This window comes from Trachinotus anak, unplaced genomic scaffold (assembly GCF_046630095.1).
Source record: "Trachinotus anak isolate AG129_WGS33_773 ecotype Australia unplaced genomic scaffold, CSIRO_AGI_Tana_v1 ptg000003l, whole genome shotgun sequence".
In the NCBI taxonomy this organism is placed as follows: Eukaryota; Metazoa; Chordata; class Actinopteri; order Carangiformes; family Carangidae; genus Trachinotus; species Trachinotus anak.
In genome coordinates this window covers 18,699,889-18,716,860 of record NW_027273854.1, presented here as the reverse complement: position 1 = coordinate 18,716,860, position 16,972 = coordinate 18,699,889, and the positions used below count along the sequence as shown (strand labels likewise).

Genomic DNA, 16,972 nt, shown 5'->3' with positions numbered 1-16,972 from the left:
TTTTCACAAGATCTGAGCACTATTTACTTCTGCCCCACTATATTTCTATATCCTTTACATATATATATATTTATTCATTACTTACAGCTGTCAGTGAATATTTCTGAAGAGATCAACAGGAAGAACCAAAGTCAGAGAGAAAGTGAAATACTGTTTCACAGACTTCACCTTCAAGACAAACAGAAGTTGTCTCCAGCAGATTTTCTTCAAATAGGTCCACCTGTGAAACAGGACCATGATACATCTGAGAAAGATCTAGCTCATACTTTTGTTCAGAGGTTGATGATGTTAGATTACAGAGCCAGAGATATTCCTGTAAGACAAGACAGTTGTCTTACATCTGTACCAGTGGCTGAAACTGTTGACACAAAAGTAAGTGTTGTAGATGCTTTTTTTAGCACAAGTGTAGACCGTGATCTTTCAAAACAGACTCACATTCATCCAATGGACGTTCAAATGGCAGTATTTCACTGCTCAGACAGTTTCCTGAAGCAGAACATGATGACAAAGCTCTCTCAGTGTCAGTACGCCTTACCTTTGCTTGTTCCTGACCCAGTCACAATGGATGTTGAGTGTCCTCTGTGGGCATTCAGAAAAATAAGAAAAACATGGAAGATAACTCAAAACAAAGATAATTCAAGCATCATCACCATGAAGAGTTTGCCCATCTGTGAAGCTGAGACACCCATGGTGTCATTTTTCCGCCTGGGTTCACTTTCAGTGTCTAAATCTCAGCTGATCAACACTCTGATCAACAATCGTCACAACACATTCTTCCACAGAAACTGCCCAGGTAGCACCAAGTCTCGTCATTTGATGGATGGTGTGGCAGAGATCGCGTGGTACTGTCCTGCTGGAAAACCCAATGATGCCTTTACTCACTGCATTGCCTTCTGTAATCTTCATGGTGATGCTCTGTCAAAAAAAAGCTGTAAAAAACAGCGCGACATGCTGATTGAAAATTCTTCAATCAATGTTGTTCTGTTACCAATTCGGAGAAAAAGTGACAGTAGTACTACAGTCATCTCAGACCTTCTTGAGTCCCCAAAGCCTCTCATTTGTCTTGTGACTAATGATGATTGTGGTGCAATTCAGACGACAGAGGGAAAATACATAATGGGTCTAAAAGACAGAAGCCAATCAGATGTTTCTGAAGAACTGAAAAGGATCATTGGAGAGATTTTGTCTGGACCACATACATCCTTCAAGCTTGAAACCATGGCCAAGGTCTCTGGAATCAGAGTGGATGAAGATGACACAGTCTGCCAAAAAGGGAAATCTGCTGCAAAGAAAGTAATGAATGCTCTTCAGGAGATGGACGTTTCAAGAATCAAAGATAAATTCCTCCCTTGTCAAGGCCGACTGTGGCATGAGTGGTGCAGAATAAACAAAGAACTGTATCATCTCAAAGGAAACATTGAGAAGGAGAAAAGTGAAAAGCAACAGGAACTGATGACAATGCGACAGAAACAATGTGATGCTTCCTGTAGTGAACTGATGAAGTTGTTCATTGAAAGTCTCTCATCTCTGCCATCAACAGACAAAGAGTATTTCCTGAAATGGACTCAGATCTTAATAGATGCTCTCTCCACAGATGATCTCAATTCAATTCTCCAAAACTATGATGACAAGTGGTCTGAGGTCTTGGCTCTGAAGAAGAAACATGACAAGTCTGATCAATTAAACAGAAAACAAACTGAGCTTGAACAAATATCAACAAAACTGCAGTCAGCAACTTTTGGTTTGGAGCACATCTTTAGAGAAATGGGGCAGATCTATGAAGCCCATAAATCTCTGCAGAAACAAACACAGAGGCGACAGACTGACTGGTCTAAATACCCTGAGCTGGCTGCAGAGCTGATGATATCAGGACACCCAATTGAGCTGATGGATGGAGATGCAGGTCATGTGCCTTTAACATGGATCTCTAGTCTCTTAGAGGAAGTCATCAAGAGACTGGGTGACCAGAGAGTGTTTGTGTTGTCAGTTTTGGGTGTACAAAGCAGTGGAAAATCAACTATGCTGAATGCCATGTTTGGGTTACAGTTTGCAGTGAGTGCTGGCAGATGCACCAAGGGTGCCTTCATGCAGCTGGTCAAAGTGTCAGAGGAGAGGAAGAAAGACCTCAGGTTTGACTACGTTCTAGTGGTGGACACTGAAGGACTGCGTGCTCTTGAATTAGCAGGTAACGCCACTCTTCACCACGACAATGAACTGGCAACATTTGTTGTTGGTCTGGGAAACATGACACTGATCAACATCTTTGGAGAGAATCCAGCTGACATGCAGGACATTCTGCAGATTGTTGTCCAGGCTTTCATGAGGATGAAGAAAGTTAAACTGTCTCCAAGTTGTGTGTTTGTTCACCAGAATGTTACAGATATTGCAGCTGCAGAGAAAAACATGGATGGAAAGAGACGCCTGCAAGAAAAACTGGACCAGATGGCCCAGCTAGCTGCCAAAGAGGAGGTTTGTGATGCCAAGTGTTTCAGTGACGTCATTGCATTTGATGTGCAAAAAGATGTGAAATACTTTGCCCAACTATGGGAGGGAAGTCCACCTATGGCTCCTCCAAATCCAGGTTATAGCGAGAGCGTCCAAGAGCTGAAGAACATCATCCTCTCTAAAGCTTCACAGTCTGCTGGTATCACTCTGTCACAGTTCAAAAGCAAAGTCCAGGACCTGTGGAAAGCCTTGATGAATGAACACTTTGTTTTCAGTTTCAAAAACACTCTTGAAATCAAAGTGTACAGAAACCTTGAGGTCCAGTACGGGAACTGGACCTGGGCCCTGAGGAGCAACATGTTGACCATTGAAAACCAGCTTTATAACAGAATTGAAAATGGAAAACTTGACAAGTTTGAGCTCAGTTATCTTGAAAAGGAAATGAGGAAAACATATGAAGAAATCAAAAAAGAAATGAGAAAGTACTTTGATGATGACAGAGACAAAGAAATGTTGGTTCAGTGGCGAGGCCGATTTGAAAACAAAATCAAGGAGTTTCATGATGAACAGGTGAGAGGAGTGAAAAGAAAACTGGATGAAGTTATTCAGCAGAAGACAGCTTGTAAAAAGCTTGATGGTCAGAAGACAGAGTTTGAGAACAAGCTGCTACAGAAGAGCAAAGAGCTCGCTCACCAGTTAAAAGACAAGACACAAGATGAAGAGGAACTTAAGAAGCAGTTTGACTTTGTCTGGAGAGGCTGGATGAGAGAACTAACTGCAGATATAAAACCTATTGAAGACATCAACTTGGAGGATGATCAGTTAATTATCCTGTGTGAACTTGGTTTTGAATGGGCTCTTATAGATGAATCCAAAAGCAGTGGCAGATACAAAAACATATCAGAGGTTGGTAATTACTTTGATTATGTGACCCTCACCAAGTATCGGGAGGATTGTGAGGAAAACCAACAATCAGAGGATGAAAAGAAGGCAAAGAAGTACACAAAAAGGCAAGGAGGATTTTCATGGAGAACTCCATGGGTGTATATTAAAACACTGACTGGATTTGCGCCAGCACAACAAAAAGAATCACATACATCAAAGAGATCCTTACCATTTGAAGAACAAAACCACTTCAGATCCCTCACTGATGAAGTTGAACGACAGACTATTAAAATAATTACAAATAAACCTGTTGCTACAAGTGGCTACAGTCCAACTTATTTGCTAGAAGTGGCCAAAAACGTCAAAGAAAAAGTGATAGAATTTGAATCAAAGAGGAAATATGCTCTGAAGAAGGAGTTTACAGTTGATCTCTTACTGTATGTGTTTGACAGAGCTAAGAGTTGGCTTTCAGAGTCCCACGAGAAATTCAAGATGAACAATGATGCACGCACTTGTTTAGAGAGTAAAAGGGGTCAATATTACAACATTTTCAGAAGCTTCTATAAAGGAAGCTCTTCTGCTGTTGTGCTTGGAGGGTTGATCTGTGAAAAACTGAAGGTTTCCATTCTTGAGGCTGTCTGTAAAAAGACTGCCATTGATCTGGCTGGAGAGATGAGGTGCAGTTTCCCAGCATTCAAAGGGAACAGACTGAACCTGGAGAAACATGTGTTGAAGTCACTGGCAGAGAAAGAGGACTTCAGAGGTTTCATCACCTACATCCGACACCCAAGGAAACAAGTAGAGAGATTTATAATAGAGGAAGTAGAGAAAAACATCTTCACATCTCACAAAGATAAAACACGGAATATACTCAAGAAAAATGTTGAAGACATGAGAAAACTCGTGAGCCAGACTTTATTTACTGCAACAGAGAAAGTCAAAACCCAGAGAGGACACACAGACATGTGGCTGGAGGAATTTACCAGTTTGCTAAAAGATGAGCTGATGTTTGATGACATTTGTTCTCAGAACTTCAGAGACATAAACAACTTTGAATTTCTCAGAGAAGAGACAGAGAAAGGCCTTGTACCCATCATGAAGGAGATGAGCAGGCTCTCATTGGATAACATGATGAAATTCAGGCTGAAACCTGATCAAATCCTCATTGATCAGCTGTGCAAGTGTTGCTGGGAGAAGTGTCCATTCTGTGCAGCTGTTTGCACCAACACCATAGAAGATCACAGCCCTGATGACCACAGTGTCCCTTTTCATCGCCCCTCTGGAATTAACGGATGGCACTATAGAGGCACAGTGGAGATGAGCAACAACTTTTGCACAACAAATGTTGCAAGTGACCGAAGTTTTTATCCTCATCACGATTCTGAGTCAAGTATTCCATTTAAACAATACCGGACTGCTGGTCCAAGGTTTGCTAACTGGAGAATTACCCCTGATGAATCTAAGCTGATGTATTGGAAATGGTTTGTGTGTAGATTCCAAAAGCAACTGGAGGACCACTATAAATTAAAATTCCAGGGTCGCGGAGAAATTCCCAGTGAGTGGAGAAAACACAGTAAAGTAGAAGCAATTCAAAGTCTGGAGGCAATGTACAATCAGTGAATGACCTGCAGCTTTAATCAAAGTATCTGATAAAAGAAAATGATGATTTTGGTTGAACAAAGGAGTGCAACAATAGATAAATGACTGACACTGCAACTATTTATAATTTGACCACTTTAATTACTTGTATGTAATTACAAAAACTATGACATATACACAGTGAGTTACAGTATGATGTTAAGCCATAATTATTCCTGAGAGTGGATCATAGCAAAGGAAAACACAGCATATAGCTATTAAAGGATAATTGTAAAAAGTATGAGCGAGATCAGAATTAGTCAAAGGAGACTCTAAAATTTACAATATTTTCTGTTTTGATGAAGATGCAAGACATTTGTATGTGAATATATAAAAGAAAAAAACTGATACAATATGAAACCTTTCTTAAAAATGACCTGATATAGTAAGAATTGTTATGAGAATAATATTTTTGTTTGTCTTTTTACTGTAATACAAGAAGCATGATAATGTCTTACAATTGTGAAGTTTAAAGAGCAAAGACAGGTGTAGGATGTTGAGCTGAAACATTTTTTCAGAAATATAATTTCATTCATTTTAAATAAGAAACAGCAGCAATAACTGCTTGTAGTTTCAATTTTTTACCTTTTTTCTATAGTACAATTTTAATCATCATTTCATTCATAAAAAGGGATCAAAACAGACAACACAAGGTCTGTAGTTTTAATTAAGTTTGTATTTTTATCTCTGTAATTTATTTTTTATCAATGTCAGCTGGGATCAGCTCCAGCCCCTCTGTGACCCTTGAGGAGAAGCGAGGATTGCAAATTGGGAATGAATGTAGGGGTTTTTCATAGAAATGAGAGAAAATAAAACATAACTGAGTCAGGGTGACTCATAAAGTGGATGTTTTTTGATTGTGAAAATGCATGAAACCTGTATTGGAGATGTTGATTTCCATTAATCAAAATCATGTATGTAATGTGAACTTTTTCATCTTCATATGTTTTCATTATATAAGAATTTTTTACAATAATCGTCTCCTCACAGTTTTCTGTTTTTGTTAAAGGATTTGATGAATTATTCTTCATGTTTCTCTGGTGTTTGGAGTATTTCGTTTTGTTCTGTATTTGAGTAACGTCCTCAGACTCCTGTTCTTACTGCAGTATATTATCTGTAATTACTCACAGAGATATCAACCCTGTGTATTTTACTGTAATAAATAGACCCTTTACACAGTCATTGGTATCTAAACCTCCTCTGTTATGAATGTGCTTTAAGAGAAGACCAGATTTTTCTCTTGATAAAGAGATAAAAATCAATCAAAGAAAAAATCATAAACATTGTCATCATTAATTTAGTTTTAGTTTATTTTAATAGTCGGAGATTAATTGGTAAAAAATGCTGTGAACATTTTAGTGCTGTTGCAGCAAAAATTACAAATGAGCATTTTAAGTAAACTTCAGAAAACTGCTTTCAAATAAGATTTCAACCAATTTATTTTAGACTAAATGTAACTGGAAATTAGCAACCAATGAGAGTTGTGTGATCTAAAATGTAGCTTTGCAGAGAGGGAGGTTCTGGTCTGATGTTATTAATGATTTTAATGATATATCACTCCATAACATCTAAACATGAACTGATCCACAGTTCATGTTTGGCATGTTTGGTATGATTAATCAAATGAATGAAAGATGAATGGAAAGTACTGTCTGTACAACAGACACCTAAGAACAGTCAACAGCAACAACAAATAATCAACACTTGTAATTTTTTATGTCTATAGGCTTTAGTGGTCATGTTGTGCTAGACTGTGGCGTGGACTGATATTTTCAAAAGTGTTTATCATAGGTAGTGTGCTACTATTTACATTGCTTTCATGTTCTTTGGCAATCTCATAGTCTTTTGCCATTTAGTTGTTTTCTTCTTGGACACTGTCCGTGGAGACAGACTTTATGCAATCACTTTATGTTATCACTTTTGCCTTGTGACATGGTGCTCCATTGTGCTTGAAAAAGCATTGTTCATCACCAATTTTGTTGGAATTATTATACATAAAAGTTATCTTACATTTGCTTACACTGTTTAAGAGTTATACATATGCCTGTGTGTGTGTGACTATGTAGAATGTTGTGCAAGCTGTCTTTCAGATTCATCAGGAGGACTCACATGCAGAGTCAAGGACGAGGCACAGAGTGAAACCACACTGAAGAGATAAACATGAAACTCCTTTCATTAGAGCAGAGGGATGTACTGAGAAACTATGCAACTGATAGAATAGCACGGTCTTAGACCTTGAACACACCTGCTAGAATAGAAAGCATTCTCATAACGTTTTTCAGATAAGGAGTGCAGCCTGTGTTTTCCCCATCCTTTAGAGGCTGCATCTCTCATGTAACTAGGGACCACCCTAAGGAAATAAAAAAGAGGAGACGGCAAGATGTACTCAGAGCGGTTTGGAGAGTGTAACTGAGTACATCTCTGTCCGTTCTCCTTGCGAGTAAAAAGAGCTCTAACTCTGTGTCTTCTCTCTTTGTATTTTAATAATGTTTTGGGATGCCGGATACCAATACACCTGAGGATTCCAGCGGGCGAGGTGGACCCCAGGAAAAACCGTGGCCACGGTGGACTCCATAGAGTGAGTTTTCTTAAAGACCCTTTCCGGGACTGGGAGTTCCGACCCGCTGGCTGGAATCCAATGGTTGACGGTAGTCCGAGAGGGGAAAGACATATCGGTGAGTTACAGTTTTCTTTAAAAAATGGAATGACTGAAGGTCATTGCGCGCTTAGAGAAAAACCCTGAATATCCTAGGCACTGGCAGGTAAATTAGGACGACGGAGTCCTGTGACACAGTTAAATTCCGCGTGGGACGGCGGAGTCCCCTGCGAGACAGTTAAATTCCGCGGGGCGGCGGAGCCCTCTGATGCACTTAAATTCCGTGAGAAAAAGAAACGCAGCGTAAAAACGATGAAAAAACTGAATGAGTGATTGTGAGTGTGATTGGAGATAAAATACCACTAGGTGCTTTGTCTCATACCAAAAAGCAGGAATCAAACAGTGGACTTTTGTGGATGCAAAGGCAAGAATTCTCCACTCTAAAAGAGTTGAAGTGAGAATTACCACAGAAGGAAATTTGAATCACTGTCCTGCTTAATTTCCCAGTGTTTAGAACACCCTAGGTGTTATCACACTGGACTAAAACACATATAAAATGGGAAAAGGAAACTAGAGAAATCTAGAGAAGCATTGCAATGCAAAGACTGGAAATATATCGAAATGAAAGATCCACAAACAATAAAATACCTTGAAAAATGGATTAAAAAATATAACTATGATGGTAAATTGAGCTCTCAGAAATTGATTAAATCACAAGAAGCAATTGCAAAAGCTAATAAAAATAATATAAAGAAAATGCGCAAAGATGGATATGAGGATGTTAAATACTGGCTGGAAACAGCACAGATCAGAGAGGAAGGTGAGAGGAAGGCTAAGGGAAAAGAAGGTGATAGGAAGGCTAAGAGAAAGGAAAGTGCAGAAATAGAAAAAAGCAAACAGATAATGTTTCACAGAAAGGAGGATGATGAAACAACCTCCAGTAGGCGACGTAGGCAGGAAGTAGTTGAGGAAGAGTTTGATGTAGAAAGCGCAGCAGCAGTAGCAGCGCCTACACAAGATGAACATGTTAAGTTGAGAACAGGATTGTATCCACCTTTACCTCCAAATTATGAGGAGGTCACACCACAAAGACAGACCAGGGCTACAACAGAAAAATCCGCCCCATGGTCCAAGACCCTGGGCAAAATATTTAGTCCTGAGCCACCATCTGCTCCACCCTTGTTACATGTAAATGAGGCAGACGCCTACCCAATGATTGAGGTAGCAAACCCTAATGCTGATGAAAGAAATAGAACCATCCTGGTATACCGAACCTGGACAGTTGATGATGCAAAAAAGGCTATAGAGGGCGTAACGCCCTACAAAGAGGATATACGCCAATTTGTGATTGACATGGAAAATTTGAGAAAGTCATACCATTTAAATGGACAAGAGGTGCAGCAGGTGTGGATGCAGGCTTTTGGTCCAGACTGGCATTACATAAGGGGAAATTGGGACCCTTTACATGGTGGTGAAGTCATGAATCATGATTCTCAAGAGTTAAACAATCGAATCCGTGCCCTGGAGGAACGGGCAACGGCAAGATTTATGAGGAAAGCAAACTATACAGAAATAGGGAGAACTAAGCAATTAGAAAATGAAAGCTTTGAGGTTTATAGAGTAAGAATGGAGAAAGTGTTTAAAGCTCATAGTGGACTCGTTGATGACGGGGGGGACAATGGTGTGTATAAGCAACAGTTGAAAAATGCCCTGCATGCTGGCTCAAGAGATGGCTTACGCCATTGGGTAGAGAAAAACTATGTAGGGTTAGCAAACGGAACACTAGATGAATATATAAGTCACGCCATTCATGCTGAAAAGGTGATGAGAGAAAAGAAACAGAATAAAACAAAACCTGTTGACACCTTTTTTAGTGGAGAAAGCGAGGTGTACTATCAAGGAGGCAGGGGTAGGGGAAATCCTAGAAGCAGGAGTCGGAGAGGCAGAGGTTTCCGAGGGCGAGGGACAGGACACAACTTTTACCAACCAGGGATGAGAGGATGTTGGTCATGTGGAACAGAAGGACATATCGCTAAAGATTGTCCAAACCAAAAATATTCCTCTGCATGACTAGTCCAAGAACCTATTAATTCCAGTCCAAAGCCCAATGCCGATTAAAAGAAACCAAACCAACCTGAGGAGATCTTAAATCTCCAAGAAATTATGGCCCTAGATTCCCCTAAACCAGAAATAACATTGCTAGTAAACGGAAAGTCCATAACTTTTCTGTGTGATACAGGAGCATGTAGAACAACCTGTAGAGAACCAATCCCAAATGGTAAACCAGGGCCAAACACAGTGGCTGTCAGATCCGCAGACGGTGAACTTAAAGAAGTAATCGAATCAGAACCTGTTTGGATTAGAGACCCTAAAGGCGACTCTGGCAAACTTGCAATCTTAATCTTTCCAGAATGTCCAGTTAATCTTTTAGGAAGAGATGGGCTACTACTGCTAGGATTAGCATTAGTTCCCACCCATAAAGGGTACATTGCAGTAAAAAGGAGGTCTGAATTAGCAAAAGGAGAGGTGTTTGTACTGCAAGGGACAGGAACTCCGTGTTTTTACTACTCACTCGATGTCCCTAACAAACTTCCACACTGTACTGGGGCAGCACTCATAAATGAGGGGGGGCGAGCCATTTCAACTCCGCAGGACAAAATGTCACCTGACGACCTGCATGTGACCATGTGGTACAGAAATACACCAGGTCCAGATACAGATTATGAGAAAAAGCTAAAACAGCTAACTCCCACCAGAGTCACAGTAAATTACGTGTACTCTGACACAAAACACAACTCTGTAGTCGGAGTAACTCTGGGACCTGAGATCCATAAACTTTTTAAAATGTGGACCCCTCCTCACATATCTCTGCATAAAAGCAAAGACCTTGAGTGGAAGGATTTAGGAAAAATAGTACAGGAGGGGGAAAGAGCAACTGACTGGATTCCCACGTCTTCAAATACGTGGGCCAGTGCAGCAACAGGACTGATAAGAAAATCCTTGTTTTGGACAATACAAGTACAGGACGGGACACATATGTACACCAAAGACATGTGAGACATATTGTTAACTGAGGAGGAAGAGAAATTGTTACAAGGAGTACCAAATGAACTATGGTCCAAGGGACCATCTGACGTAGGGTTAATAAAAGGGGCATTACCTGTACAAATAAGACCAAAAACTGAGTACAGACCATGCATTAGACAATATCCCCTTAAAGCAGATGCACAGGAAGGCATTAAACCAGTAATAGAAGATCTCATCAAGGCTGAAGTAATAATTAAATGTGAAGACTCTCCTTGTAACACTCCCATCTTCCCAGTTAAGAAACAAGCTCCATCTACAGGATGGCGCATGGTTCAGGATTTACAAGCAGTAAATAATGCAGTTATTCAAAGAGCTCCATGCGTTCCTGACCCGTACACCTTGCTAAACTCATTAAGACCAGATGCTAAGTTTTTCACTGTAGTAGACATCAGTAATGCGTTCTTCTCCATTCCTGTAGATAAGGAAAGTCAATTTTGGTTTGCTTTTACATTCGGAGGACAACGTTATACATATACTAGATTGCCACAAGGTTATTGTGAAAGTCCCACAATATATTCCCAAGTGATGAGTGCTAGCATGTCCAAATTCCAACCTCCAGGAGGCAGCCAAGTACTACTTTACGTAGATGACGTACTGCTGGCCTCCCCCGATGAGGAAACTTGTAAATTAGATACCATAGCGTTGCTAAAGCATTTAGCTAAAGAAGGTCATAAGGTCAGTAAAAATAAACTGCAAGTATGTAAAACACAAGTGAAATACCTAGGTCATAATTTGAGTGCAGGAGGAAGAACTATTGTGGAAGACAGAAAATCAGCAATTCTACAAGCACCAAAACCATTAACAAAGAAACAAATGATGTCATTCTTAGGATTGACAAATTATTGTAGGAATTGGGTTCCAAATTACGCTGAAATTACAGCTCCATTGAATAAACTTATGTACGAAGAAAGCATCAACATGACAACTCCACTGAAGTGGACTGAGGAGGCAGAGGAAGCATTTTGCAAAATCAAACAAGTATTGGTTTCCAGTACGGCCTTAGCATTACCAGACTATAAGAAACCTTTTATACAAATGGTAGATTGCAAAGGCTATTTTATGACTTCTGTACTAGTGCAACAACATGGAGAAAAGATGAAACCAATCGCTTACTTCTCCTCCAAATTGGACAGTGTGGCATGTGCGTTGCCCCACTGTGTACGAGCAGTAATTTCAGCGTCTATGGCAGTTGAAGTTAGTGCAGGAATAGTATTGTTCCATCCACTAACACTTAGAGTTCCACATGCAGTTTCTGCACTCCTCCTGCAGACAAACATGACATTTTTGTCACCAGCTAGACATCTATCGTGCATGTCAACATTGCTATCGCAACCTCACCTAACAATTGAGAGGTGTACAACCTTAAATCCAGCTACATTAATGCCACTACCTAATGATGGCACAAAGCATGACTGTCAGGAATTAGCTGAAACCATGACTAAAAGCAGAAGTGATCTAAAAGACCAACCTTTAGAAAAAGGGGAAGTTCTTTATGTTGATGGTTCATCAAAAAAGAACGAACAAGGGAAAACCTTAACAGGCTACGCTGTAGTAACGCAAGATAAAGTATTAAAGGCAGGACAACTACCTTCAAATTACTCAGCACAAGCAGCAGAACTAGTGGCACTAACTGAAGCATGTAAGCTAATGAAAAACAAAACAGTAACAATCTATACTGATAGTCAATATGCTTATGCTACAGTGCATACATTTGCTCAATACTGGCAAAACAGAGGAATGGTGACCTCAGTAGGAAAACCTGTGACACATACTCAGTTGTTAACTGAATTATTACAAGCAGTAAAACTTCCTAAATAGTTAGCAGCATGCAAATGTGCAGCACATACTAGAAGTAAAGACATAGTCTCATTAGGAAATGCATTTGCTGATAAAACTGCTAAAGAAGCAGCAGAAGGCACCAAAGTAATGTGTTTAGAACAAAATGACTCATTAACAGTTGATGTGTTAAAAGATATGCAACATCAAAGTCCACAAAGCGAGAAAGATCAATGGAAAAAAAATGGTGCTAAACTGACTGACGACATCTATAAATGACCAGGAAATAAACCCATCCTACCGAAGAATTTATACAAATGGGCAGCAATATTGAGCCATGGTTCTACACATGTCTCAACAGGAGGGATGGTAGGACAGATACAACAACATTATACTACTTATGGGTTTAACTCGTATTCAAAAAATTTTTGTAAGGCATGTTTGACATGCGCTAAACATAACTCATAGGGAAATATGAGACCAAAGAGGGGTAAGTTTCCAACACCCCAATATCCGTTCCAAATAATCCATATGGATTTTATTGAACTTAATCACAGCGAAGGGAAAAAGTTTTGTCTAGTAATAATAGATGCCTTCTCAAAATGGATAGAGTTGTTTCCAACTAAACACCCAGACGCTCTAACAGTAGCAAAAGCATTATGCAAAGACGTAATTCCTCGCTATGGCATACCGGAAAAAATCTACAGTGACAATGGAACTGTGGTGGCAAAAATGTTTTACCTTGTTCAATAATTGAAAAAGAAGATCTTCACGCGTCAGCTGTCTTTCTTGAGTTTAATAAACATTCATGAATGGAGTCACACAAACACAACCGAACAGCAGTACAGTCAGTGAGTGAGTGGCCTGAGGATGTTACCCAGGGCCACAGTCTTATAGTCCCAAAAACACATTCCACAAAGACAAAATACGATACTCTCTCACGGGATTGTCTCTGTGCTGAGTCTTCACCTGCTTGCCTCTCCCCCAACGCAATGTATGAACAACACACTTATCACAACGAGAAGGGCAAAGACATCCACATATATTGTCTACATGTGTTCTTCATTAGTTCACACAGAGGTCTTTCACACAACCATAAAGGATGTGCAAAGGTTAGGTTCAAAAATTTCATTAGAACTATCCACACTGCCATTGGTTACACAGTTTTGAATAGGCACACATGAGTTATAGCAAAATTTTCCATTACAGAACACACTTTGTAAATCAAATAATAAAAAGAATAGGTGTAATGTTCCACATAGACTTAAAAAACCATTGTGCTTATCATCCACAAAGCGCAGGTCTAGTAGAAAGAATGAATGGGACAATAAAAAATAGATTAAAAAAGTGCATTGAAGAAACTGGCAGACCCTGGACGGGCTGTTTAGATTTAGTAAAACTGTACATAAACATTACCAGCACTACTGGTCTGACACCATATGAAACACTGTTTGGGCGACCTTATAGATTGCCTCAGTTTAAAAACGAATGGGAAACTGATGATGAAACAAATCTTGCAGATTATATGAGAAAAATACTGGAGAGACAGAAGAAAGATAACACTGATGACGTTCCCTCTGTCTCCCAGCAGGACACCCAATTAGTGGAACCAGGAGACTGGGTTCTAATAAAGAGCATCAAGAAGAAACACTGGTACTCTCCCAAATGGGAAGGACCTTACCAGGTATTGCTAACTACTCCTACTGCAGTAGCGGAGAGAGGTACTTGGATACATCTAACACACTGTAAAAGAGTCATCTCAGTTGAAGATTCCGATAGGGGAGGTGAGCAGAAGTCTGATAATAGGGTGGTGCCAGACGTGTAGAGTCTGGTAAGACCTGAAAATCAGTGAAAAGTTTTCCAAGCCACCAAACCAAGTAGAGGAAAGTCCTTTAGCTAAGATGACTCCAAGATGGTTAAATCAGTCTATCTGTTGTTGGATAACAACTGTGTTTTTTATCCTGACCTTTCTACTGGTATGGTATCTCTGGGAGCCGCCCAAACAAAACCAGGCTGTCAATTCCACCGAGCGGGTTAAAAGAAGTAATGTTCCAGGATTGAACAGAATCCCATGGATAATATCCTGGACGTATAATAACTCGATCACTGTCACAGTGTCTCCCAATACAACCACGGCTGTAGATATTCCTATAAAAGCATTAAAAGGGTTCCGGGGCACTGTACGGACCACAGGCGAAGATTGGTTGGGTCATTGGTGGTACCTAACTGGACACGTGTTGCGACTTGATTGGAGTGCTCTCATTACGACACAGGCAGGACAATATTGGTCACCGGGACATAGCGAAGAGGCTAAATTCTTTAAAGACAGAGTAACTCTCAGTCATCCAGGAGAACAACTTAGATTGACTTTTTCTCTCCCCGACGGTGAAATACGTCCCCCAAATGCAACATTGTTTAACACTTCCTGTTGGGGACTGCTGCTGTGGGCGTGGTCATCAGGGCCTGACCCCTACTTTCCGATTGTTGTATGTGTCAATAGCACCATGAAAACCACAGAGCAGCCTAGATTGAATAGATATACTCGACAAGCTGGTGTGAGGGCTGTCAGTGTTATGCTTGATAGTGTTGATGAATGGTTTCGTGTCACAACTGGAGTATCTGGTTATAACAACAACTGGCTATTAATGGTAGAACAAGCTGCGAATCTAACAAAAACAGATTGCGTGGTCTGTATGGGTCCAAGACCCGTACTCCAGATAGTACCAGCTGTTATCTCTGATGAGTGCATCTTTGACATAATGAGTAACACTAATCCGAATGCTGCATGCCAGTACTGGGATGCAGTGTTCCCCAATACTGGGCCTGAAAAGAAAAAACCAATATTCTCAAAAACTGTGGCGCCAGGCAATTTCTCTTGTATTAATAAAACTGGTAATGGAGAACAATTAGGAAATTTGTCAAGATCATGGTGTGCAACTACACTGACGGTGTCAGCACTTTTCACCCCAGTGTCTCGTAGCGACATCTGGTGGTGGTGTGGAGATGACAGAATCTTTGACCGTTTACCCGTGAATACAACAGGATACTGTGCCTTAGTGACGTTACTCCTTCCAGTATCTGTTTACCCAATGTCTACTGCTCAATTGATTAATACCTTGTCAAGTGTAATGCCTGAACAATGGCGCAGACACAAATGTTCTACAACCTGGTTGTCTGGTAATGATCCGACTTACATAGACGCAATAGGAGTTCCACGTGGAGTTCCTGATGAGTACAAATTGGTTGATCAAATTGCAGCAGGGTTCGAATCTTTTATCTGTTGGTGGTGTACGATTAACAAGAACGTTGACAGAATCAACTACATCCACTACAATGTTCAGAAACTTGGAAATTGGACTCAAAGCGGTTTTGAGGCCGTCCATGGACAATTGTCAGCAACGTCACTCATGTCTTTCCAAAACAGAATAGCCATGGATATGTTACTTGCTGAAAAAGGAGGCGTTTGTGCGATGTTTGGTGAACAGTGCTGTTCATTTATACCAAACAACACCGCTGCTGATGGCAGCCTGACAAAGGCCATTGAAGGCTTACGCACTCTTAACAGCAAGATGAAAGAGCATTCTGGTGTCGACACCACGATGTGGGAGTCATGGATGGATGCCTTTGGAAAGTATCGAGTGTTAATTTCCTCAATTTTAGTATCATTGGCTGTGTTTGCAGCAATTCTGACATTGTGTGGTTGTTGTTGTATTCCTTGTTTGCGTTCTCTGCTTAACCATCTCATTACCACAGCTATATCACCTATGGAACAACGTGTGGCACAGATGTATCCCCTGTTAGGTACAGATCATGACTCCGGAGAGGACGAAGACGACTCCATGCATCTTCCTGATCTCTTTCCCGATCCAGGAGATTATGAGTAAAACCGTCGTTTGCATGCAACATTTTCTTCTGAGTGTAAATGTATTTGTTCTTATAAAAATGATCTTGCAGCTGAAAATCTAAATGAAGTGGCTGAAAATAAGTGATATGAGAATTTAAGCAAATATATGATAAACAGGAGGGAAATGTTGGAATTATTATACATAAAAGTTATCTTACATTTGCTTACACTGTTTAAGAGTTATACATATGCCTGTGTGTGTGTGACTATGTAGAATGTTGTGCAAGCTGTCTTTCAGATTCATCAGGAGGACTCACATGCAGAGTCAAGGACGGGGCACAGAGTGAAACCACACTGAAGAGATAAACATGAAACTCCTTTCATTAGAGCAGGGGGATGTACTGAGAAACTATGCAACTGATAGAATAGCACGGTCTTAGACCTTGAACACACCTGCTAGAATAGAAAGCATTCTCATAACGTTTTTCAGATAAGGAGTGCAGCCTGTGTTTTCCCCATCCTTTAGAGGCTGCATCTCTCATATAACTAGGGACCACCCTAAGGAAATAAAAAAGAGGAGACGGCAAGATGTACTCAGAGCGGTTTGGAGAGTGTAACTGAGTACATCTCTGTCCGTTCTCCTTGCGTGTAAAAAGAGCTCTAACTCTGTGTCTTCTCTCTTTGTATTTTAATAATGTTTT

General features: G+C 40.3%; 1 protein-coding gene across 2 annotated transcripts in view; it reads left to right on the top strand.

The window, feature by feature from the left end:
- The window catches only part of LOC139618429 (interferon-induced very large GTPase 1-like), a 266,067-nt gene that overhangs the window by 142,894 nt on the left and 106,201 nt on the right, over positions 1-16,972 (top strand). The window contains exon 12 of one of the 2 annotated variants that reach the window (XM_071474338.1): positions 88-7,417. The exons of the other annotated variant lie outside the window; for it this stretch is intronic. Coding sequence (XP_071330439.1) covers positions 88-4,950 — 4,863 coding nt within the window. The 3' untranslated portion in view covers positions 4,951-7,417. Of the gene's footprint in view, positions 1-87; positions 7,418-16,972 lie in introns of those variants that run through there. 2 annotated transcript variants of the gene reach the window in all.